Below are 23,987 nucleotides of genomic sequence, written 5' to 3'. Positions count from 1 at the left end.
CAGGGCGTCTGGAAAGCAGGAGGGCCTAGTGGTGAAGGATTCTGGAACCTGACTGTCTGGTTGCAAATCCACCGTAATTGTGTGATGTTGGGCAAGTTACCTGACTTCTGAGTGCCCTCAGGACAAAAGACCATGAGAACTGAGTTTTCTCTGAGAAGAGTGGAACGGGTATAAAAGTAGCGATGATTCAATGAGCTGATCTGTGTGAAACCCTTGGTACAAAAGGCCTGGCACACAGTAAGCCGTCAGTGGAACGAGCTGGGGTCCCCGAGCGGCTGACCCCAGACTGGACCACACAGGGTATGAGATCTCTAACTTGTGCTGGGTTCTCTTTGTCTTAGGGTCCCGGATCGCAAGTTGGCTGCCGAGTTTCTCCGTCGAGGTGATGCACACCACCAACATCCTAGGAATTACACAGGCGAGCAACTCCCAGCTGAATGCGATGGTAAGGACCGCCGTGCTTCGGGGTGGTTGGTGATCAGGGAGGGGCTGGCCGCTGTGCACTGTGTGCTTCACTCTGGCCAAATAGCAGGATTTTCAGGGGCATGTGACGTAGTAGCTGGGACAACTTCAGTTCATGTGTTTTCAAATTTGAAACTGCTTTGGAAACCAGCTTCCATTTTAGATATGTGGCAGATCATCTGTCTGTTTCTGAGCACCGCCAGGTTCGCTCTGTTGTGATCTAGGCCAATCTTGGGATGCTCCTTGATGCTAACCAAAAATATTTAGAGACTTAGTGACTGGAGAGAATGATGGGCCTTTTATTAAAAGTTGTATAAGGCCTGCTAAATGTGTTTTCCTGACCCTGTCCCCTTCCCTCCCCCCAAATAAGTAAATACACGTGCTCACGCACACACACGCACACACACACATCTGTGGGTATGCACATGTATCTATATACCTTGAGATATGGAGGCACACATACTGTTAGCTCAAGGATACTGTTCAAATATTCTTTGTGTTTCTCTAAAGCTTTGTCATATGGCGGGTATTTTTGTTTTAGAGAAACATGTGTCGTTATCACTGCAATTTAGTGTTCATTGTGATGATGAATGCAGGACTCTTAAAATGCTAACTGCCTTAGTCCTGCTTAGATAGCGCTGCTGGCTGACCTGGGTAAGCCTGGTCAGTACTTCAGAGAGGCACTGGTTCATTTGTTCATTCATTCCTTTATCTTCATGTATTTACTTGACAAATCTGTACTGAAAGCCCACTCCTGCGACGCATGATGCAGTGTAAACGGTTGCATAGCACCTGCCAGGCAAACCGGGTAGATGTGGGCCCCACTCCCAGGAAGTGTAGATTTTAGCCGGGGAGACTGGTTATAAACACAAACAAGATCATTGCTGATGGCAGTGAGTGCTCTGAGGGCAGTAAGGCCGGCAGTGCGGCAGAGGTGGAGGTAAGAGCTATTTTAGCGGAGGTGTCTGAGTAGTTCTCTCCGAGGGGCTGATACTTGATCTGAGACAAGAAGGATGAGAAAGAGGCAGTTGGGAGAAAAAGAGGCAGCGGAACCTACGGGTTCAAAGGTCATGAGGTGAGAAAGCCCTCAAAGGTCATGAGGTGAGAAAGCCCTGGGGGCAGAGCGGTCACTGTGGTTGGAGCCTAGTGAGTCAGAGACCAAGATTGTGATGCATGCTGATTTTGCAGAGCCGGGTCATGGCAGGGGTTAGTAGGCCACAGCTCGGTGTAGATCTTATTGTGAAAGTATTAGAAGGTTGTTCAAGGCCTTTTTCCTCCCACAGGGGACTGACAGGACATTTAACAGAATGATTTGCTTCTGAGAGACTGGGTTATAGAGGGGCAGGGATGGAAGCAGCGAGCCCAGTTAGGGGGCTGTGCAATAATGCAGGTGAAAAAGATAGTGGTTTGGACCAGGGTGTTGGCAGTAAGAATGAAAAGAAGGGGCGGCTTGAAGACACTTTGGGATGATGCGCCGACAGGACTGGACGACACTTTGCTTTGGGGGGCCCGCGTACCGAGATGGGCGGAAGCAGGACTGAGGACGGGGCTTCGGCCTTCCTTCCGGCCAGAGGTGAGCCATCCGCATGGAGATGCCACGTAGGCATCTGGACCTCGCCGAAGAGGTCAGGCTGGAGCTGGACGCTTGGGAGTTCTCGGTCTGTAGGTGCTCCTCGAGGCGGGGAGCGGGTCTCTTCCTGGGAGAGGATGCGGCTCACGACGAGGAGAGGACTCCGGGCGAGGGCTGGCAGAGAGGGAGGGGCCACATGGTGACCTAGGAGGAGGGAGACCGGGAGAAGGTGCAAGGCGAGCACGTGGGGATTCTTAGAAGGTGAGGTCGGAGGAGGACGTGTTGGATTCGGCAGAATGGAGGCGGTTGGTTAACTGCAGAGGAACAGGCGGCTTCCGTGGCCTGAGGGATGGGATCTTCCCGGTAGATTGGGAAATGAGTGGGCACTGAAGAAACAGACCGGGGCTGGCAGCGTGTGGTAAAAGTGGGCGGAGCGGTAGAAGTGGTAGCTCGCGAGGATTGTAGTGTCAGGGGAGCTTTTGGCTTTTTTAAGATTTCTTTTTTGAAGGTTTTTGAGCAGGTCCTTTCTGCACAAGTTCCAGAAGCTCTAGAGGAGGATCCAGGGAAGTCATGCTCTCTCATCCTTTGGTCCATCCACCCAGTCCCCGGCCCAGGAACAGCTGCGGAATCACAGTTTGTCTCTCTGAGCCTGGCTTATTTCACTTGCCACAGCGTCCTCCGAGTTCATCCGTGTTGTAGCAGGGGTCAGAGTTTCTTCTTAGGCCAAATGGTGTTCCGTCGTGTGGAGACCACACACACGTTGCTTACGTGACTCTCCGCCGACGGCCGCTTGGATTGCTTCCGCCTTTGGGCTTTTGTGCGTCATGCTGCGACGGGCATGGCTGTACGAGTTCTGTTCTCTGGTCTCACTTCTTTTGAGTACCTGTGGGTCTTCTGTAAAGATAGATGTGGAAGCATGCTTGGGGTGCAAATGGGAACGATCACTAGAGAGGGAGAGATGGAAAGTGCGGTGCACACAGGGAAGTAAAGATGGAAGAGGAAGACGGGAAGCTGGAGGGTGGGGTCAGGAGAGAGGCATTCGCCTCTGTTAGGAGGGCGGACGGAGGCAGCTCCAGCGCTTCGTTGAGGCGTGGTTTAAGTAGAAGGCCTGGCTCATGATAACCAAGAGGCAGAAGCAGCCCGAGTGTCTGCCAGGTGAGTGGATGAATGGATTCCAGAAGTGTGGCACATGCATACAGTGGAATATTAGCCAGCCTTAGAAAAGCAGGAAATCTCATCACGTGCCCCAACGTGAATGAACCTCCGGGACGTTACACTAAATGAAATAAGACCATCACAGAAAGACAAACACTGCAGGACTCCACTCAGATGAGGTCTCTAAATTAGTCTCACTCTTAGAAACAGAAATTAGAATGGGGGTTGCCAAGGGCCAGTGGGGAGGGCGATGGGGAGTTGCTCCTCAGGGTTTCAGTTTTGCAAGATGGCAGAGTTCTAGAATCTGTCGCACGGTCATGTGCATATGGTTCGCCCTACCGTACACTGAAAAATGGTTAGGATGGTTATATGTTTTTGACCATAGTAATAACAGGAAAAGTCCTGGGTTCCTGCTGCCTCTTGCTTCCTCAGGGAAGTGCTCGGCCACGTCAGCAGAGTGTGTGAGTGACGACCTAACGGACACAGATGGTCTGCAGTGTGGCGGCCTAATGCGGCCACCCACCGGCTTGTGTCAGGCTCTGTGTGTGGACTTTGGGGTCTGGCAGCTGTTGAAGTCCTGCAGGTGGATCACCTCGCCTGCTCCCTAAAAAAGCCAGAATCACGGGCACGTAACCCTCTAGGAATAAGAATTATTCTTGGAGTTGGTGTGTTTAGCATTCTCTGATAGTCCCCGGTTGGTCTTTCTCTAGCTCCATGATGGATTGGAATAGCCTATTCTTAACGTAATTAGTTTACTAGAACATACCTTTTTTATAAAGATCCAATATTTAATTCACTGGATTTTCTGGAAGAAAAGCTTTGGTCTGGTAAAATGAATCTCAGGGAAATGAGGGGGAAGCTGTTGAAGAATGGAGAAGAATGTTACCTGATTGTCTAGGTTTTTATGGACTCTTCTTCACTTAGTGTTCATTTGACCCTGGGGCGGGGGGAATGATCAGCTCCCGTTCATAGAAACCCTGAGGGGACCCAGAAGTGCGGGGCTATTGGTCCCACTGCTGGGCTCTGCCTGTCTAGCCCTCCCACCCCAGTGAGACACTAAGTGAAGCTTTGTGCGTGTTTCACCCTGGTCTTTGCTCTCAAGGCCCTGATGTTGGACACCTTCTCCTTCTGCAGTTACAGTGCTGTGCTCCTGAGGAGCTAATACCCCAGTGGTAGACTTCCTTATGCCTCGAAAGCAATCACATTTTTCCTGCTCTTTTGTTTTTTTGATCATTGGGGCTTTTCCACAATAAAACCATGAACATAAGCATTGCAAAATGAATGTACATACCTGAAAAATAAAATCTGGGCCTTTGATGCAAGTATGGGTGGTGGTGTGCTGGGAGACCTGTGCCATCTTCCCCTAGACACAGACTGCTGCTCAGAGCCCCGCCCACGTGGACTCTGAGACGTTTCTAGAGGGTGGTTTGAAATCTACAGCTCTAGTGTTACGAATTTACATTCTTTATAATCTTTTTTTTTCTGATGGTGGTGTAATAATTTACATCGGGTAGATTCACCCTTCATAGTATCCGATTCTGTGTATTTTGTCAAATTCATACGGTTGTGTGGCCACCACCATACTCAAGGTATAGAAGAGTTCCATCTACCCCGCCCCAGATTCCATTGTGCCCTTTTGTAAAATTGCTTCCTCTCCCCACCTTCAGTCTCTGGCAACCACTTAACCAGTTTTCTGTCCCTTTAATTTTGCCTCTTCTAGAATGTCATATAAATGGAATTATACAGCGCATAGCCTTTGAGCCAGGCTCTTTCACTTAGCCTAATGCATTGGAATTTCATCCATGCGGGTGTGGTATCAGAAATTTGTTCCTTTTCGGCATTATTCTTTAAGGAGAACACATTTTTTTTTTACCTGAATTATACCGAGCTTTAAAATGAACACTTTTTAAAATTGGGATATTCTAATTGAACCTGTTTCGAGATCCAGCTGGATTTCCATGCTCTTTTTATTTTGAAATCGAGGCTATCCCCAGCTACCTGTTTGGCATCCTAGGAAAATGCTAGAATGAGTGAGGTTTGATGGGGATCTGCAGAATAGAGGGGCGCCTTGCCTGTGTTTTCAAGGCGGAATGCCGAGTTCAGTGCTCAGAGCTTGCCATACACCATGACCCCAAGGAGTCACTGTTGAAGGTGAACGTTTCCAAGGCTTCCATGTTTGTATTCCTACAGGCTCATCAGATTCAAGAAATGTTTCCCCAGGTGCCATACCACCTGGTGCTGCAGGACCTCCAGCTGACACGCTCGGTAGAAATAACAACGGACAACATTTTAGAAGGACGGATTCAAGTACCTTTTCCCACACAGGTACACTGGGGTTTTATGCATGAAAAGTGGATTCTGTCTTCACAGAGATTTAATCCTGTAGTTTAACTCTTTAGCTACTTAATTGAATATCACTCATGATTTGATGAAGGGTCTCTGTGAATGTCCTCACTTTCCAAAGTTTGAGGACAGACCCATCAAAGAGGCTCAGATTAAGACAAGGACAAGTGTATTGGGGTAATTTTTTGTACAGATGCACACCCCACATCAGCCTGCCCTCGCCAGTCCAGGAGGTCATAACCTTGGTTCCTCTGGGACGAGGATTGGCAACCTTTCTCTGTAAAGGGCAGATAGGCGTAGGCTTTGTGAGCCATGTGGCTCCTGTTGTCGCATCTCAGCTGTGGCTGCTATAGCACTGACAGTGTGTGAATGGATGTGCGTGACTGTGTTCTAGGAAAAACTTATCCATAAAAATAGGTGGAGGGTGGATTTGGCTGCAGGCCAAAGCTGACCCCCAGCTCTAGGAGGTAATGCCCTCTGTCCCCGGTTGGCTTTGCACATTGGTGGGATTTTTTTCATTAGCTGTAATAGCTATGATACTTCTGTTTTTAAAAGGTCACATTTCCTGGCCCATTATATAACCTCGTTGATGGGCACAAGAACTATTAACATTTGATTTATTTACTCTCATTTTTATTATTGGAATAGAGTTGACCTACAATGTTACATTAGTTTCAGATGTATACTAGCGATTTGACGCAGTATTAACATTTCAAAACAAGGTTCCTGGCAGGACCAGGGGATAGATACATGACCAGGAGTCATTTAACAAGAAATTATTCAACTTCATGTATAAGACTATGTAGAAATCTATTAATAAAATCCTAAAATTTGAGAATCTTTCAAGAGAGAATGAGCCTAGAGCGTGGCATCAAATGGGCTGACATTAGACTTGCCTTATCTGTCCTTCCCTATTTGACCTGGCTGTTGGCTTTGGATTATCCAGCAGCAGAGCCTGGGACAAGGATTCGAGTGCCAGTGGTTCATCTGGGAAGGTTGCAGGAAACAGGCAGCAGGTGGGGCTGTGAGATGGCGGTGCGGGGAAGGCGGCCAGTAAGGGTTTGTTACCCGGCAGGTTACTGTCATGGATGCCTAGGGCTTGATCCCACTGGGGCCTCCCAAGTGGCAGTGAGCAGGGGCATTTGTATGCCACTTCCCGTCAGCTGCTGGTTGACGGCTGCTTGAGGGGGTGGGGCTCAGAGTGACCTTGTGCAGCCAGAGTGAGCTCTCAGGCAATGAATTGCAGAAACTGGCCGGCCCGCGCTGACGTGGCAGGACCTGCAGGGAGATGGGCAGGGCCCCAGAGCATCTGTGGCCTTGGCCAAGATCTCAGACTGCCTAAAAATGAGAAGAACGACAGTACCTATTTCATAGGGTGTTAAGATAAACGAGATGGTCACGTTGAGTTTCTGCAAGCGTTCAGTCAGTGTTACCTGCTGTCGATTTGTCACCGTCCAGTCACTGTCACTGAGGAGAAACTGAATGCGGTGCCAGTTGATGACTCAGACTCACACTCAGGCGCCCTTGTCTTCTCTTCGATCTTAGTAGCATCTTCATTTCTTTGCTGCTGCAGACTCTGTCAAAAGCCCAGACAGCGTTGGGGACCGGAGCTCCCTCTGTACCCCAGGATTTCTCCGGCCCTGTTCCATAAGCCCCTGAGCAGCTCTGTACGGTCTGTGGTGCTTTTTCTCTTGCAGCGCTCAGATGGCATCAGGCCTGCACTGAACAGTCCTGTAGAAAGGCCAAACGGAGACCAGGAGGAGGGAGAAGCTTCTGTGCAGGTAAGGTGTGCAAAGGCGGGGTGTGTGTGTGTCTGGTGTGTGTGTGTGTGTGTGTGTGTGTGTGTGTGTGTGTGTGTATGAGAGAGAGACAGAGAGAGAGAGAGAGAGAGTGTATGGGCCCGGGGGCAATCTTGTCGTGCCCGGCAGTGGTCTTCAGTCCTGCCTTTGGTGTGCATGAGGCCTCAGTGGTGTCAGAGAAGGCCTCGTGCCACATTGTTCCGGTATGTCAGGTTAGCAAACCCAGCTGTGCCCACGCCATGGCCTGCATTTCCACCTAGGGCCTGCCGCCACCCACTCACTGGGCATTATCCTTGGGACCTGGGGGAGAACGGAGTCATGCTGTCCCCGGGCCAGCCCTGCCATCTTGACCTTGAGCAGTAGCCCTAGGAGGGGCATGGGGAAGCTGGGCACAGGCAGGACTCTGGGTGATCGGACTCATCTGAACCCAGACAGGGGCTGACTGGGGCTCGGTTGTCTCGAGCTGAAATCGTTGAAGTCTTCTCCCCAACACCTCCCTTGGCCAACTCAGAGTTTCTAAGTGCTTCTGTGCACTTCACGCCAATGAGACCCTCTGAGTGGTGTGTGGGTGGGGAGGAGTGTGGTTATCTTGGGAGCCAGATTGGCCTGGATATCCACTTAGGTGAGTCGAGGTGGCCGTCCCTTCCAAAGGCAGCTCCTCTGTCTGGTCTCCAGGGCAGAGGCCTCCCCCTCCCCCATGCTCTTAGCCCCCCACTGTGGGGGTTCTGGTTCACACCCTTTGTCTGTAATTCCCATTTGCTTAATCAATTACCACACTTTCCAGAAACTTTCTTGAGACCGGAGAATACCCCAGATAGCCCCGTCTTTGTGCTTGTGTGCTTGTGACGTGGGGTTTCCCACACACGGGGCTGGGGGCTGACGCTGGTGCTGCCTTGTCCAGCAGTGTTGCTCAGGGTGACGCTGCTCTTCCTGAAGCAGCTGCTTTGATGGGTGAGTGACATGGAAGCTGCTTTCACCCCGTACCTCGTGTGCTTTTCCCTGCAAACAGGAAGCCCTAGAAACTAAGACTCTCTCAGATCTGTTGCTGAGTTAAATTTTTCACACCCAAATCCATATTTGGATTGTGCAGCATTCGTAAAGTGGTACCTGGCTTCTGGAGAAGGAATTCGGTTTTGCATTCCCGGGTTTTTGGATAGCAGGCCCAGCTTAGATTTGAGTGCTGGGCTGGCTGGGGGCCCCTCGGGGTAGAGCACGTTCACTTTCTGTCCCGATCCTTAACTCTGTTTTTATAGTTAGTGGGAAGATGTCTGAACTTTTCCTAGCACAGTGAAGGGAATGTACTTACTTCACAAGGAACGCGCTGTATAGTGTTTCCAGTCATTCCCAAGTAAGAAGTTCTTGGATAACAGTCCGGTTAGTAAAACCTCCGTGTAGCACAAGCGTGGCACTGGCTGTGCGGGTTGGTACCGAATGCGGCCTGTCCCCGGCCTGAGCTCAGGCCTGCTTGGAAGCCAGCAGAACTGGGGGTGTGCATCCGTTTCCTTCCTTCATCTCCCCCATTTACCAGCTGCTCTTTCTACCTCCTCCAGGGTCGGGCTCAGGAGGAGGGCGGGTTAGGACAGGCCACATGACCCCACCATGCGTGTGTGTGCATGTGCTACACGTGTGAGTGTATCACAGTTGTTACCTGACCCATCTCCCTGTCCCAGCTAGCGGCAGAAGCCTCAGCTGTCCTTCCTCAGAACTTGGGCTGGCCTTTTCTGACCATCCCTCCCTTCATGGAGACCATATCACCCTCCAGGCGGTCCTTTGGGCCGGGTCTGTTTCAACAACCTCAGGCTGGTTCCCTCCAGCATCTGTGGCCGCCCCGAAGGACACACAGTGGGGCCTTACCGTCGGTGGAAGTTGGACTCGCTCCCCTTTTTTTATCTGCCACAAGCAGGTGTCTTTCTCTTCGACTCCTTGCGTGTGTTAGTCACCACCAGTCCCCGGGGGCCCCCAAACTCTAGGGAATAGGAGTCTGGACACATGGCTGTCTTGAAGTCCCCTCATTCATTTGACTGAAGGCAGGGAAGGGTGGTGAGGTTGCGTAACAGGTGCCACACGCCAAGAAATCTTACAGATGTGCTAGTCTCTCAGCCTCTTCCACCTCAACACTCTCGTCACCTAGAGGTGGGTGGCTAGGCTGACACTGGCCAACCTGGGTCTGTCTGGTAGCAGGAACATCAATGTTCAGGCACTGGCCTAAGTGTGTGGGGCGCCTGGGCATTGCCGTAGTGTTCAGAGCTTTAGCCAAAACCGAGAGAGTCCCATTTTAATATCCTGTTACACAAAGAGTCTTGTGATCTTATATCTGTTTTTAAAAAGATCCTTAGAAGTTACCCTTTTTAGGGGCACCTGGGTGGTTCAGTCGGTTAGGCATCCGACTTTGGCTCAGGTCATGATCTCACAGTTAACGAGTTCGAGCCCTGCGTCGGGCTCTGTGCGGACAGCTCAGAGCCTGGAGCCTGCTTCAGATTCTGTGTCTCCCTGTCTCTCTACCCCTTCCTGGCTCATTCTCTCTCTCTCTGCCTGTCTGTCTCTCTCTCACTTTCTCTCAAAAAGAAATAAACATTAAAAAAAAAATTTACCCTTTTTTATCTGCCTGCCTCTGTTTTCAGAATCAAGTGAGGGTGTAAAATTTGTGTAGTAAATGTGATAAGACTTGTTTAAGTTTCAGAGCAATTAGTAGAGTTGAACAAAAAATTCCCAGAATGTAAATCAACTTGGAGTTAACTTTATTGTTTTCTGAGAGTACAGTTTCAAGGTGTCTGTGTTTTTCATACCGGTGATCATCTACAAAAAACTGCACTAATCTTGAACATCTGGCGTGAGTCGGGTGCCGTCCTTAGTGGCGCACAGGCCTCCCAGAGCCCACGCCGGCCATTATTCATACACCGATGGTTCCCCACCCGGCAGCCTGGCTCCCTGTGGGTGCAGAAGAACACTGTTCGGGGCACTCAGGTTGGGCGGGGAGTCCTAGCGGGAGGGCGGCCCGTGCTCACAGAGGCCCCCTGCTTCCTCTGTGCCCAGACCGAGCGTGTGCCCCTAGACCTCAGTCCTCGGCTGGAGGAGGCCTTGGACTTCAGCGAGGTGGAGGCGGAGCCCGTCGAGGGCGAGGACTTTGAGGCCCGGGGGAGCCGCTTCTCCAAGTCTGCGGACGAGAGGCAGCGCATGCTGGTCCAGCGGAAGGATGACCTCCTGCAGCAGGCTCGCAAGTAAGTCGACCCTCCGGCTCTCGCTCGCGCGCGTCTCCGGTCGCAACCCGGTGGCCCGGGGACCCTCGTCGCGTCAGGCCCACGTCCTGCCTTTTTAAACAGATTCCAACGTTGAAAAGCGTTCAAAACGTTCAGACTCCAAACCTCTCTTGGAAAAGCAAAGGGTCCGGACCTGACCGGTGTCCCCCAGTGAGCTCCCGTGGATGCCTTTGGCCACACCTGCACGGAGCGCCCGCGTGCCCGTGTGTTCTGAGCCCTCAGCGGTGCTTCTGCTTCTCCGAACTCTCGAGGGGAGCACTCTAATTGCATCCACGTGAGAGGCAGGGCTGAAGGAACAGGCCCAGAGAGGCCGACCCGGCCCGGTGTCCGCTCCCAGGCCGCCCTCCTGGCCACTGGGCCTGCCACTGGAGGTGTGGGGTGGCCCTGTGGTGGCCGGTGGAGAGGGGGGCCGGACAGCCGCTTGACAGGCCTCCTCCCCGATGCAGGGAGCCTCTGCCCCTCTGTCCGGGGATGGGTGTCTTTTCCACGGGCTGGTGCCAGGTGACCGCAGGAAGGTGCCCGGGAAGCTGTGTGTTTCTGCGTGTGTGTGTGTGTCCCAGAGCGTCCCTCATCCCTCACGCGAGGCCTTTGGGTTTTGTAGGCGTTTCCTGAACAGAAGTTCTGAAGTCGACTCGGCCTCGGAGCGCTGCCCCTCGGCAGAAGGCACAGCCTCTGACCCCGTGACCCTGCGTCGGAGGATGCTGGCCGCGGCCGCCGAACGGAGGCTCCAGAAGCAGCAGACGTCCTAGCGCTTCCTCGCCGTCCACCGCTGCCGCCTCCGAGCAGCGCGCCGCCACAGAGGCCCGACCCTGCTTCTGCCGCCGCCGGAGGAGGGGTCGGCTGCGCTGCCGCTGTATAAAGCATGTGGTCTTAATAGTGTTTGGACAGCTGACAAACTTAATCCTTTTTTGTAATACTTTCTATGTGACATTTCTCTTCCCGTTAGAAACACTGCACATTTTAACTCTAGGCATGATCTCTTCTGGCATCGACGGGACTTCTTAGGGGGCGGGGCAGCCGAGTGGAAGAGGGCAGCCAGGAAACCCTGAAGCAGGCTGCTCCGACTACTGGGTTACTGCTGCTTGTGGAGGTCACAGCAGACGCTGGTGTCTTTAGCCCCAAGTCTGGCAGGAAGGTGAGGGGGGGCCAGGATTCATAAAAAGCCGCGCGGAGATGTGCAGCGTGAGCCCGACTCCACCGCCGGGTGGTTTCTGTCGTCAAGCTGCTGTTCTCGCTTGGGCGGCATTCAGAACGCTACGGAGGCCAGACGAGCAGGGCCAGAGCCCTGGGTTGGTGGGGGCATCTCGGAAAAGTGACTCCTGATTTGCTATGTAGAGCAGAGGAGGGGAAAGCCTGGGGCTGCGGAGTGTGAGGAGGTGACCTGTTGTGTCCCAGGACATCGGGGACTGACTGCCGAGCTCCAGTCTGAAGTTGGCTTTGTTTCCGTGACCACTGGTGCTCCTGCGGCTCACGAGTACCTCTGAGAGTCTATCCCCCCTCTGTGTTCCAGACCTGGGGAAGGCCAGCCCCGAAAGGACTGAGCAGCAAAGCTTTGGTTTATGGTTCTAGTTCCTTGGTCAAGTCAGTTAGGCAATGCCAGGGGCTGTGGGTTTGGTCCTTTATAGAAAAGGAGAGCCTTACAAACTGAGCAAGTCACTGTTAGAGGGCTTTCTTGAAGAAATAAGAGATCTTTTTTATCTTTCTTCCCCAGAGCCCTTCATTTTCATGACTTTGCTCCTGTTGGTTTAATTAAACATAGAAAGGTAAGATGCTGAATCCATCCGCCTCGGAGCGGACCCAGGTCCTGAACCTGTTCAAATTCTTCCCACATTTAACTTTCAGGATTTGAAACACACAATCATAGGCTACATAGTTCAGTTTTATGTTCTGTTGGATTACATTTTTTTTTTTTTTTTTTTTTTTAATGTTTGAAAGCATAGTTTTATGGTAGTCCTTCGGGGAAGAATCCAGTATTATCTAAAATGATTGGCAAAGTTAAATGTATTTTACATAACTGAACGTTTTCGGAATGTTGAAACGTAATTGAAGAGAACAATGGGTAAATGTTTAGGCCGAGATAATTTATTTGAATAAATCTTTCAAAAGCCTTACCTTGAAATGCTGTTAGTAAATTTCTGTGATTTTTAAAAAAAATGGTTTTGTTTTGCTGAGAGCATAGCTATTTGTTTTTATTGTAAAACAATAATAATAATAAAAAGCAAACTCTTCTAGTGTGCTGTGTGTGGCTGGACGCTAAGGCAGTTTTCATCAGAGGTGCCAAAGTTAGACCCACTTTGATTCTCTGTGTACCGTTTTTGGAGAGTTTTTCCCATCCTTACACCTTGCAGGTGGCACACATTAACGATGACCCTAATTCCACGTGTTCTTAGTTGGAGACGTGTGGAAGGAGAGAATGGTTGAGACACGGTAGAGGGTCCTAGGACCTTGGAATATAGCAACATGACCGTGATCAAGGCGGAGACCTGCCTTCCATAGCTTAAAATGACCCAAGAAGAGCAGTCCTAAATTCACCCATAGGTTTTGCAATTGGACAGCAAAGGATCCTGGGCCCCATACAGTCTCTCGGTTTTTGTCGCTTCTTGGGGGCATCTGGGACAGATGCTAAGGGCGGTGGCGGGAGCCAGGCCAGGGTCTTATTACATTGGGTGGGGTCCCGTCCCCAGCCCATTATATCTTCCGTGTCCTGGCTGTCCCCGGGCTCAGGGTGCCTGCCCTGTGCTCAGAGCCACCCTCGTTGGGAGCTGAGGGCAGGCTGCTGGTTCAGGCTTGTCGGCTGAGAACAAGGCGCCTGACCGGGCGGTGTGGTGAGTGCTGGTTGCCCTTGCCCTCTGCCCTCTTCTGCCCTCTCTGGGCTCTTTTGCAAGTGGTCTGTGTTGCTCCCTCCATTGTCCTGTGGGCCTTGTTTTGTTGACATCTTAGCTTCTCCTCAGTAGCCCCCCGCTCCCGAAGTTGGAGGCTCGTCCAAACCACAGAACAGTGGTCCTTGTGAATGTCTTGTGCGACTATAAATCCGAGGTGTCCAGGTGGCTGCTTGGACCTAATTTCCCTCCCACCGGAGCGGTATAGACAATGTGTGCTCTCTTATCTTTAGCCAGCAGATGTCCCCTCGGGGGTGGAAAGCAAGCCGAGCGCTGAAGTGGGGAGCCAGGCCCTGCTGCCGAGCTTGTCCAGGAGTAACCGCCCGCCTGCGTGGAAGGCCCTTCATCACCTGGAAGCCTCTGTCTCTCATCTCATCGCCCCTGCTCCTGTTAGGTTAGAAGTGGTTCCAACCCGACTGCACATTAGAAGCACTCCTGGAGCTTCTAGAAGCCGTGATGCAGGAGTTCTGCCTCCATGTTCCTTGTTCTAATTGAATTGGTCTTTCCCTGCACTCTTTGCCCCCGAATGCTTCCTGACTTCCGTTTTAAGGGAGATAAGGCAAAGATACCTGTTGGTTTTACCTACAAAACTCACTCGAAAGTTAGGAAGGAACACTAGAAGATGGCTCGTTTTTAGGGGAAATTCAGGTAGAGAGAGTCCTGGTGCCCTTTGACTTCCGTCTCTGTCCTGGTTTGCCCCCTCGACCGGTGTCCTGTCAGGTTTGTGGCCACGATGGCAACCTTGCCGTGACGGAAGATGGTGGTGGGCAGCCCCCTGCGGATAGGTCGGGGGTGAGGGTTGCGGGTGGATAAAGCACTGGAAGGGAGGCTCGGCCCCGGCGGAGGAAGGCCTAGGGTGCCCGATCAGTTCTTGCACACAGCCTCTTGTGATTCCAGGCTGTCTGCAGCAGACCTCTCCTGCCACCCCCACTAAATCTGAAACACCCTTTGGGGTGCCAGCAAGAGCGCCTCCCTGGCTGGCAACTGCCATTTGTTGGTGCGTGGAGAGGAGTCCGACGAGCTGACCTCTTCCCGGCCCTCCCGTCTCCCTGGATGGCCGTGGCACCACCGACTGCTTGGCTGACAAGCGATCCTTGTGTGGACACCACACAGGGACTCTGCTGGGCTGTGTCCCCTCTAGGTCCCAGCCTCGAGCACTTGGCTGGTTATTCCAGCAAAAACCTGGTAAGCTGAGGGGAGAGGTGGTGGGGCCTGCAGCCTGGAGGAGAGGAGAATCAGGCTCCTGGTGCCAGGCTGTGCGGACCTCAGGTGCCCTGTGCGATTCGCCTGTGGTGGGCGCCCCGTATCCGGGCACAGGAAGGGAGATTTTTAAAGATGTCCGAGTGGATGGGTGTGGCCCCTCGGGTGCAGAAGACCCAGGCAACTTGGCCTCATTCTTAGGACCACCCATTCCCCCCCTGTTGCAGAACCACTGGTTCAGAAGAAACAAGTTCCTGTCTTAGCGGGAGGTTTGGGATTACCTGCCATTCCATTTATTTCCCCCACCATTTATTTCCCATTTTAGCCCTCAATTCCACCCTCCTCCCGAACCAGCTAGGTGAGGAGGAGCCGGGGCCAGGAGGAAGAGGGCATCCACAGGTGGGCATGGCCGATCGCTGGGCCCTCCTTGCTCCCAGGTGGCTGTGCTCAGCTGGCTCCCCTTGGTGGCCGCACTGAGGGGGGAGGTGGATATGGAGAAGGTCTGGGTTGTGGGGGGGGAGGGAGGGGTGATGGGGGTGGGGAGAAGGTCCTTATCTGGTACCTACAGCCCTACCCGCCAGCCTCCCCAGTGTCTGTGGCCCAGTCAAACCCTTCCTTCCCCTCCTGTCAGAATGAAGCCCGAGGGTGAGAGACTCAGAATACAGACAAACATTCTCTTTATTGAGCTACACATGAATTTTCCATTAGTCAGAGAAGTAGACTGGCAGTGTGTAAGATATCACAGAAACCTCACCGATTGGGAATAGAAAGGCTTAGAAAGACCCGTGGGCTTTTTTTTTTTTTCTTTTTTCCTTTTTTTTCAAGTTTTTTTTTTTCCATATTTTTGATTTTTTTGTGTGTTTTGTCTTTTCACCTCCTCTTTATCTGAAATGGCCGTGACTGGTCTTCTTCAGCAAATAGTAAGTCTTAAAAGTGACACCGTGAAGAGGTTTGGGGTTTGGATACTAGTCAAAGTAGAAATGACATAGGACTGATCATGAAAACTGGCTTTCGTGTAAACACTACATTCCACCTGTTTTTAAAATTTTTTTTTTTGTTTTTTCCATCTCATGGTATTTAAAAATTTTTTTTGTTTGTTTTTGTTCTTTTTATCTGCAGCACAAACATCCCCACATGAGAAGGAGCGGACACAGGTCACTGGAACAAAGGAAAAGGCGGAGAGGGGCGCACACACAAAGGGAGCATCCCTCTGAGAGACTGAGAAGCAAAAGTGTCAGAGGAAAAAAAAAAATCCACAACCCTGTTTCCCAGACTATGAGAGCTAGCCGGTATGTGATACATCGTGCTCTTTGGGACACAAATAAAAACAAAAATGGAAACAATAACGAAAAATCATAAAGGGAATCTGTAGAAAGGAGGTTGTGGGAAAATTGTTGTCTGTAAGGGCTCTATTTATATATGTTTGTTCGGTACTCTTTGGCAGCTACTGGCCAGTCAGAGCTGTGCTTTTCCTATGCAAACCTGGAGGGAGCAGGTGGTGGGCAGGGCATGGGGGTGGGGGGCACCCTGGGAAGCGCCACCTGAACACGCTCCCCTGGGACCCAAGCCCCCAGGAGGGGTGGCTCTGCGGGTGCACTGGGGGCCCCTCTATGCTGGGGATAGAGGTGGCAGGCAGGGGTGGAGGGGGGGGCGCGGTGCGGGTGCAGATGTGTATGCTGCTTTATTTCCAAAAAAAGAAAAGAAAAGAAAAAAAAGACAAATATGGATGAAATGGTGAGTTTTCCTTTTTCCTTTTTTTTTTTTAAGCTACAAAGCACATGAGAAATGTTCTTTTCTTTTTTCCTTTCAAATTCTAAATGTAAAGACTCAACTAAAACCAGATTCTACAGCATTCTACAGAAATACACAGCCGTCAGTCACTCTGGGGTCGTAGGTTGGACAGGGGCTTGATACAGAAAGGCTGTGTCTTACAAAGGCCAAAAGGTCATGCTACCAGGAGATCAACGTCAACAGCAAAGAGTCCGTGAAGCAGTCTGTAGAGAGAGAGATAAGGGGGTCCAGTCTGACCATTTTCTTTGATTTCAAAAACCAACCAACCAACCAAAACAAAAACAAAAACAAAAACAAAAACCCTAGAATGTTTTTTAATAATGTTGGGGTAGGGCAAGACAGGGCCACATTGCAGCAGGGATTAAGAACCCCAAGGAAGCCCAGCCCAGGCCCAGGCCCCCTGGGAGGCCTTACCCCGCAGGCCTCTGACTCAGGTCAGGCCTCCATATCGGGCCGTCCCCTGCTCCCTACGAGGAGAGCCCTTCTCAAGGGGGCTGGCTTCAACTCTGCAGGCAAATTTCAGCCATGGTTTCAGTGTCCCCTCCCCTCAGCTGCTTCTAGAAAGCAGGCCAAGTCTCCCATTCTCCGACTCTCTCGCCTTGTTAACATGAATAAAGAAAACTCAGGAGACAGTGGGTTGGTCGGAGCAATGATTCTTCTAAATTCTTGAGATTAACAACCACCGCCACCCAAAAGAGAAGCATCCTTAGTTTTTCTGTTGTTGGGAGTAGAGGGTAGGGAGATGCCTAGGGCGTTGGCCATTTTTTGAAGGGCTTTGGAATTTGCCCAGGAGCAGGACAGAACTGAGAACGCAGCCTCAGCGGGTGGAAGCAGAGAAGCCAGACTAATGGCAGGCCTTTCTCTGCCCTCCCCCTGCTCACAGAAATGGGTCTCAGAGTAAAATCACGTGGCCGTTCTGGAAAGGGATGGACCCCTATCACGACGTGTGTGTGAGAGCGTGTGCACGCTTTAACGTGCCTGTTCACGTGCTGTCCCAGAAAACCCCTGATGGTCTATGGGATGGTGGTCAGTTCTGTCCGAAGCTCGCTCTAATACAAACTAAAAAGAATTTTTAATATATATCTGTATATATATAAGGTCTTGTTATACCTTTTTAAAGTTTATTTACCAACTTGCATTTGTTAGTGGGGTGTGTGTGTGTGTGTGTGTGTGTACGCGCAAGCTTTTCTGAGTGCCGGAATCATTACCAAATAGGTTGCTATACAGGACAAGAGGTCAGTACAAGCCGCAGCCCCGGAGGTTGTTGGCAATGATGATGTCGGTGACAGCGTCGAATACCACCTGGATATTATTCGTGTCTGTGGCACAAGTCATGTGACAATAAATTTCTTTGTTGGGTGAGCGGTTTTTGCTTTCAAATTGTGCTTGGATGTAGGCGGCCGCGTCCTCATAGGTGTTGGGGCCTGCAACAAGACAGAACAGGGCAGGGGCCCCGGTGAGTGGCGCGGTGGTGCAGGCTGGGATCACAGGCAGAGAAGTGGGTCACGGGTTGTCCAGGAAGCAGGACGAGACGGGGTCCTTACCCCAAGGCGTGGCCGCATTTTACATTAAAGACCACGTCAGCTTAGCGTTCGCCTGGCTCTTGCCCTATTCAGGCCGTTTACTCTGTTTTCACACTGGATCTACCCAGGAGCCCTGTGGAGGCGAGGGCCACAGGTCACCTCTTTTGCTTTCTGGATGAGCACACCGAGGCTGGGGCCCTGGGGCTGACAGTCACAACACTCACCCGTGATCTAAACCAGTCCCGCTACTTCTGACAAACAAGACAGTGAAGTCTGATAGAACAGCTCCCTGAAGGGTGGTGACCCAGGGCTCCCGGGGTCCTGGCCGTGCCTCCTTTCTCCAGGGCTTTCTCTCCCGAGAGGCGTCCTGACGGGGCTGGGATGTGGGAACAGTGGTATCCCCTGGGTGGGAAGCTTAAGGGGGCTTGCGGTGCGTAACTGGGCCTCGCTGCCCTCCACAGTCCCTTGGCCATCCCCTTGATCCTGGCTGGGGCCCGGCAGGGATTTCTGTGGGTAACGTAAGGACAGTTGTCCATCCAGCTACAACCCAAACCTTTGTGGCTCCACCCTGTAGACAACTTTGAATTATCACAAAACGTGGAACTGCCTAAAACCCGTTTCAGGAAGATGCCCCACTTTCATCAGTGCAGCCAGGATCTAGCCAGCATGGAAATGATCTGATCTTATTTTGAGGGTGTGGGATGAGACCCTCCCCTCCCACCTTGGTCTGCCCTGCCCCATTCTCCAGCTGGGGGGTGTGCACCGCAGGGGCGGACCGGGGCTTGGGGGTCCTGTGGCCAGATTAGCAAATAGGAGGGGTCAGAGGTAAGGGGCTGGGGATGTCTGGGACGTGGGGGTCAGGGCAGAGACCGCTCTTCAACCCCACTATTGGCAGGGCACCAAAGGCAAAAGGCGCGGCTGTAGCAAAGACATCAAGTTAGTGAACACAGCACCAGGGTGGACCCCATCAGCACCGATGGAGGTGAGAACCCCCAAGGGGCCCCGTCCAGATGGTGGGGATGCCCAGCTGTGGCTTCGTAGCATCTGCTGAGATGGCACCTCGCACAGTCCGGCCGTCCCTTCGAGCCTGCCTCGGACACGCGGCCCCCACCAGCCCCCCGCCTTCCGGCTTGTGTTACGTCCCACAGGCCTTGGCAGTTCATGGCACCGCTGCATCAGTGACCATTTGTCATCCATCATGGTGGTGTGTGAACTCAAACTGGATTCTCTGGAGGCCCTGGAAAACTCAGATGTTTCTGGATTCCAGAGGCTGACTTTCTCTGGGGGCACCGAGAGCCCCGTGCTCCGCAGCACCAAGACCGACCACTCTTCAGACCGTGTCCCAGGTTGGGGTCCCACAGGGCGGGCCCCTGGGGACGAGGGAGGGTCTTAGGGTTGTGCCTGCCCCCGAGAAGGTGGCACTGGCCCGAGAAGGCCTGCTGGGGCTTGTGGCTACCGAGCCCCTCTCCGGTCACCACAACTTTCTAAAGACCCGAATCGGTCCCGACGGACCTTAAGCTGAGGCTGCGAGAGACTGGCCAGACTGGCCACAGGCAGGGCCCCCCTCGGCCCGGGCCCTTCCAGTTCGTCCCATGCCCGCCCCCCAGACTCCCTCTAGCCTCCGCGACCGCTTCCCCCTCTCTTGGTTTTCATCCTCTGAGTAACACTACTGACAGTGGCAAGTGGGCTTGGCGCCCAGCTCCGCTCCATCTATCCGCATGGCCGCCCTCGGTGCTAGGCGTTCTTGTTACCCGCTGTGGTGCCCAGATGAAAGGCGGGGCACCGGTGGTCAACCTGCCCACAGCTGCGGGCGGTCTGGCCCCAGGAGCTGCTGGGGACTCAGCCTGCACCCCGCCTACGGGGGACTGCGCTGCAGACGTCTGTCAGACGGAGCCCGCACCCCTTCCTTCCCCAGGCACCCTAGGCTGGGCCCCTGCAGGTTCCCAAGCGGTGTGGGGTATCGGTGAGGAGACGGGCTGTGCTCCGAACAAGCTGATGGGCCCTCCTCCCCACGCAAGAGTGAGCTGACTCTTCCTCACAGTAGAGATGGATGGAGGGGCCGGCATTCATCTCTTCTGGAATCTGGCTGGGTTCGGGGACCCGGATAGCCCTGGGAGCCGAGTCGATGCCCTTATCTCTCTCCAGGGTCGTCAGTTGGTGCGTTCCTGGCTGAGCCAACTTGTGACACATCCTCCTCTGTCGCCACCCCAGGGGCCCCTGGAAGCTTCCCAGTCCCCGGAGGGATGGTATGCCATCAGCACCGATCCGGCCTTTAGCAGCGGCCCAGAGCTCGGCGAGAGACAGCCGGACACCTCCCCACCCCTTCAGAAAGAGCTTCTTCGTGGGGATCTGTGATGCCTCCTCCTGGGAGCCCGAAGAGAGGGAAGGTGCGTTCCCCAGAGAAGGCGGAAGAAGGCAGGCAGGGATGGAGGCGGCTTGCAGAGAGCCGGAGTGCTTTGATTTGGGGAAAGGGCCAGGGGCGTAGGAAGAGGGGGACGGCAGCTATGGGGGAGGAGACGGAGAGGGGGACGGGTGTGGTGGGCGAGGGGTGGAAGGACCTGGCTGGGCACAGTGCACCCAAGCAGGTAGGGGCTGAAAAGCAGCCCGGGCCCCCTCCCAGACCACGAGTTCACCCTTTCTAATTCATGGCAAGGTGCTGTGTGGCCCAGTAGCCTCCCAGCGCAGGGGCAAGGGGAGGCCACCGGTGAGACTGGGGAAGGCAGGAGAGCTTTCCTAGAGGGTGAGCACAAGACGTAAGGGGAAGCCTGTGGTCCTGTCCTGCCTCCTGATTCCTGTCAAGTCACTCTCGAGTCACTTGATGGCAACACAAATGGGTCAGGTGGGTCCATTTCCCACCATGCCCAGGGCTGTGTCCCGGGAAGAGCCAAACAGGCCCCCACCCTGCTGGGTTTCTCTGCACCCCTGCCCGACTGGGGCAGAGGTGCCCGCGTGCCAGGGCCGGCGGGGGCTGGCCAGGCAGCCTGTCCCCGAGCCCACGGGGCAGCCGGGCTCTGGATCGTGGCTCTGGAAGAGCCCAGGTCCCTGGTGGAGGCGGGACCTCCCCGACACCCACCTGTGTATTCAGGAAAGCAGATGGTCAAAGGTGACTTCTTGATCTTCTCACCAAAGAGATCTTTCTTGTTGAGGAAGAGAATGATGGAGGTATCGATGAAGAACTTGTTGTTACAGATGGAGTCGAAGAGCATGAGAGACTCGTGCATGCGGTTCTGTAGCCCCAGCGGGGGGAAAGAGAGCCAGACAGACAGTGGGAGGGACAGACATGGAGACAGGGAAAGAGAAGAAGAGAGTTAGGTTTGAGAGAGAAGAACAGGGCTGCCCAGCAGCTCAGGTGGGGCTCCTGTGCCCCCACGGCTCCTCCGAAGGCGACAGTAGTCCCGTGACCCGTCACAGCACAGGGCTGCTCAGTTCGGCGTTCAGGGCACCCGACACCATCATTTCGGGGCTAATGGCAGAGCCCGGGCTGGGAACAGCCGTGGCTCCCCGGGTGGGGCCGAGGACAGGGCGACATGGACTGTCCCCATCGCACGGTCCCCCGCCACGGAAGGGTCTGCCTGCGTGGGTGGGAGTGTGTTGGTCGGGGGAGGCGGTGCTGGACTGGGGCCCGAGAGCAGGGCTTCGGCACTTCCCGTCCAGGTGCTTCCTCTGGGGCCCAATCTGTGGGTGGAGACGGTGACTCTCCACCCCTCCTGTGGATGGAGGGGAGGTCATGCCAGGCTCCTGCCAGGATCCTCGGGGGCCACCTCTCTGGGGAGATGCTCCTGCCCGGGCTGCTTCCTGGGAGGCTTCTGGGGGACCGCACTTCCTCTGGCCGGGGCAAACTCAGCCATGTCTGACCCTGCAAACAGTTTGAAGCAATGCAGACACAAAGGACTGCCTTGCACACAGAAGTCCATTTAGCAAGCGAGTGACCACCGTGGGCACTCCAATTAAAGCAGAACCTGAGGGGGAATAGCCTTTTGCCCCGGGCAAGCACTGACTTGTGCTGCTCAGGACCGGGCACACAGACTTGGGTCATGTTTCTTGGGAATGCAGGGGAGCACGTCTCTCTGTGAGCAAAGCCATTTCTGCGCGGGAAGGTGGTTCCTCCGTGAAACGTACCTTCCCAAGGAAAGGGACAGTCACTCCTTTTCCCCTCGGACCCTGTCCCAGCCCTGGAAACTTATCCATCCCACGCTCAGCTCCATGGGTAACTCCAGGCTACACTGTCCCTCTGTCATAAGACTGAAACAGGTCATTGCGGAGAGGTGGTGTGGGCATCACTGGGCATTATTCCGTGGGGGAGGAACCCATCCCCGGGGCCTCGCAAGCAGTAAGAGCTGAGTGAGCTTCTGGCTCATTCGCCATGGCCACCTTCCTCTATCAGAGCACAAGGCAGTGAGGAAGACGGCGGAGTGGCCACCACTGCTCCCCGGGCCCCACTCTGCCAGAACCCAGCCCAGCACATCACCTGCCTCGTGTTATTTAGCCTCATCAAGCATGAGGGGACATTGAGACGTGACAGAGCTGGGGCCCGGAAGAGCAGAGATGTGTACCCGGCTCTGGGCCAGATCCAGAGCTTACGAAACGCAATGGTTCGTCCGGCCAGTATGAGCAGTCTACGGCCTTTAGAGGAATAGACAGGAAGAGGGCCACGACCAGCTCTGTGCGCCTCCGGCCGCTCTCCCATGACCGCGTTATTACACCGATGACCTGTGAGAGTCCCAGCCCCAAACCCTGTGCCGACGGCTAAGGCCAGTCGCTGGAACAAGTTCTCCGCTGCCCCTCGGGAGCCTGCAGCCGACTGGCATGGTTGTACTACCCACTCTGGGAGCCGCAGTGAACGGCCTTGTCCTTCTCTTTGCTGGACCAGTAAACAGCTATGACCTCGTTAGCCTCCTGGCCCCAACCAGCACATTCCATTCTCAGCACCCCCAAAGTTGGCCTGTCACGTGCACCGTTGCACTCGGGGGTGCTGGCGTCACGGGGCCTGTTCAGAGGAGGACGGGAGGAGGTCACGTGAACGGAAGCTCCCTGCTGAGGGCTGGGAACACTCAGGCCCAATGTGTCACCTCTGAGGGCAGAGTAGGGACGCTCCACGACCCAAGGACTCAATAGGAAAATGCCTCCCACCACACAGAGCTGCCTGGTCCCACAGCTGCTCAACCGAGAGCCACAAGCCCGCAGCCAGAGGCCAGTCCCCAGGCCCATTGCACAACAGACCGTCCCGAGCATTGCTTTGGTCTTCAGACACCGGAGGATGTGATGGGGACGTATGCTGGAGGACTCCCAGGACCAGAAGGGATTCCCAGGGTGAACTGAACCCAGGAGGGACTGCGTCCGTTTAGCACACGGGCCCCCGAGCTTAGGTTCGCAGAAGTGCAGGCCAGCCGCTTGGGCCCCACAGCTCCACGAGCCTGAGGCTCAGCCCTTCCGCAGCCTCTGCCCAGGGCTGCAGAGTGTGTGCGTATACACCTGCTCTGCCCAGCAGCACCGACTGGATTTGCCTCTGCTGGGCTGCTACGGGGCGGTAGGAACAGCCAGCTCAAGTCCTGCTCTCTGCGAGCTCACAGTCTAGTTGAGGGGACAGGGCACACGCACTGAAAAGGTCTGTGGTCTGGAGAGGCGCTGCGCACAGTCGGACCCGGTTTTGCGGGGAGGGTCTCGCAGTGAGTCTTGGAAGAGGGCTGATCCAGGAGACTCAGGGAGAGCAGTGGGGAGGGGAGGCGCCGGCACTGAGCCCCCCTCCCCACGCACACGCCCGACTGCCATCCCTCTGCACGCTGACCGGAACCCCGCACCGAGCCAGGAGCCCTGCCTGTCCTCCCCAGCTTCCCTGGAGAAAACAGATGCTGCAGTACACACAAAGTGGAGACAGCACCGCTGGGGGTAAGAGAAAGAAGCCAGAGGTCACAGCCGGGCAACAGCCACCCACTCCTGTCCGCGGTCACCTTCCCGTCTCCCCCCACCAGCCACCAGCAGCCACAGGAAAGCTCTGTCCGCCCGGCTGC

At 54.0% G+C, this 23,987-nt stretch overlaps 2 protein-coding genes and 1 long non-coding RNA gene across 4 annotated transcripts in view; 2 read left to right on the top strand and 1 right to left on the bottom strand.

Annotated features, from left to right (window-relative positions):
- AMFR (autocrine motility factor receptor) overlaps positions 1-12,814 on the top strand; it is a 44,349-nt gene extending 31,535 nt beyond the window's left edge. Inside the window, exons 10-14 of the mRNA XM_019455906.2 lie at positions 342-445; positions 5,378-5,512; positions 7,228-7,311; positions 10,363-10,547; positions 11,188-12,814. Of these exons, the coding sequence (XP_019311451.2) occupies positions 342-445; positions 5,378-5,512; positions 7,228-7,311; positions 10,363-10,547; positions 11,188-11,335 (656 nt within the window). The 3' untranslated portion in view covers positions 11,336-12,814. The remainder of the gene's footprint in view (positions 1-341; positions 446-5,377; positions 5,513-7,227; positions 7,312-10,362; positions 10,548-11,187) is intronic.
- GNAO1 (G protein subunit alpha o1) overlaps positions 12,487-23,987 on the bottom strand; it is a 172,856-nt gene continuing 161,355 nt past the window's right edge. The window contains exons 7-9 of one of the 2 annotated variants that reach the window (XM_019455910.2): positions 21,053-21,206; positions 17,665-17,880; positions 12,487-16,659 (exon numbers count right to left, since the gene is read on the bottom strand). In XM_019455910.2, coding sequence (XP_019311455.1) covers positions 17,693-17,880; positions 21,053-21,206 — 342 coding nt within the window. In that variant the 3' untranslated portion in view covers positions 12,487-16,659; positions 17,665-17,692. Of the gene's footprint in view, positions 17,881-21,052; positions 21,207-23,987 lie in introns of both variants that reach the window. The other variant, XM_053906124.1, reaches the window with a different exon arrangement.
- On the top strand, positions 18,871-20,406 carry LOC128778043 (uncharacterized). The gene is made up of 3 exons (XR_008423375.1): positions 18,871-18,961; positions 19,128-19,325; positions 20,125-20,406. It is a non-coding gene; the product is annotated as an uncharacterized LOC128778043 (long non-coding RNA).

This window comes from Panthera pardus, unplaced genomic scaffold, assembly GCF_024362965.1.
Source record: "Panthera pardus isolate Hobbes unplaced genomic scaffold, ASM2436296v1 HiC_scaffold_18, whole genome shotgun sequence".
Lineage (NCBI taxonomy): Eukaryota > Metazoa > Chordata > Mammalia > Carnivora > Felidae > Panthera > Panthera pardus.
The sequence above is the reverse complement of the archived record's forward strand: the minus strand, read 5'-3'. Positions and strand labels throughout refer to the sequence as shown.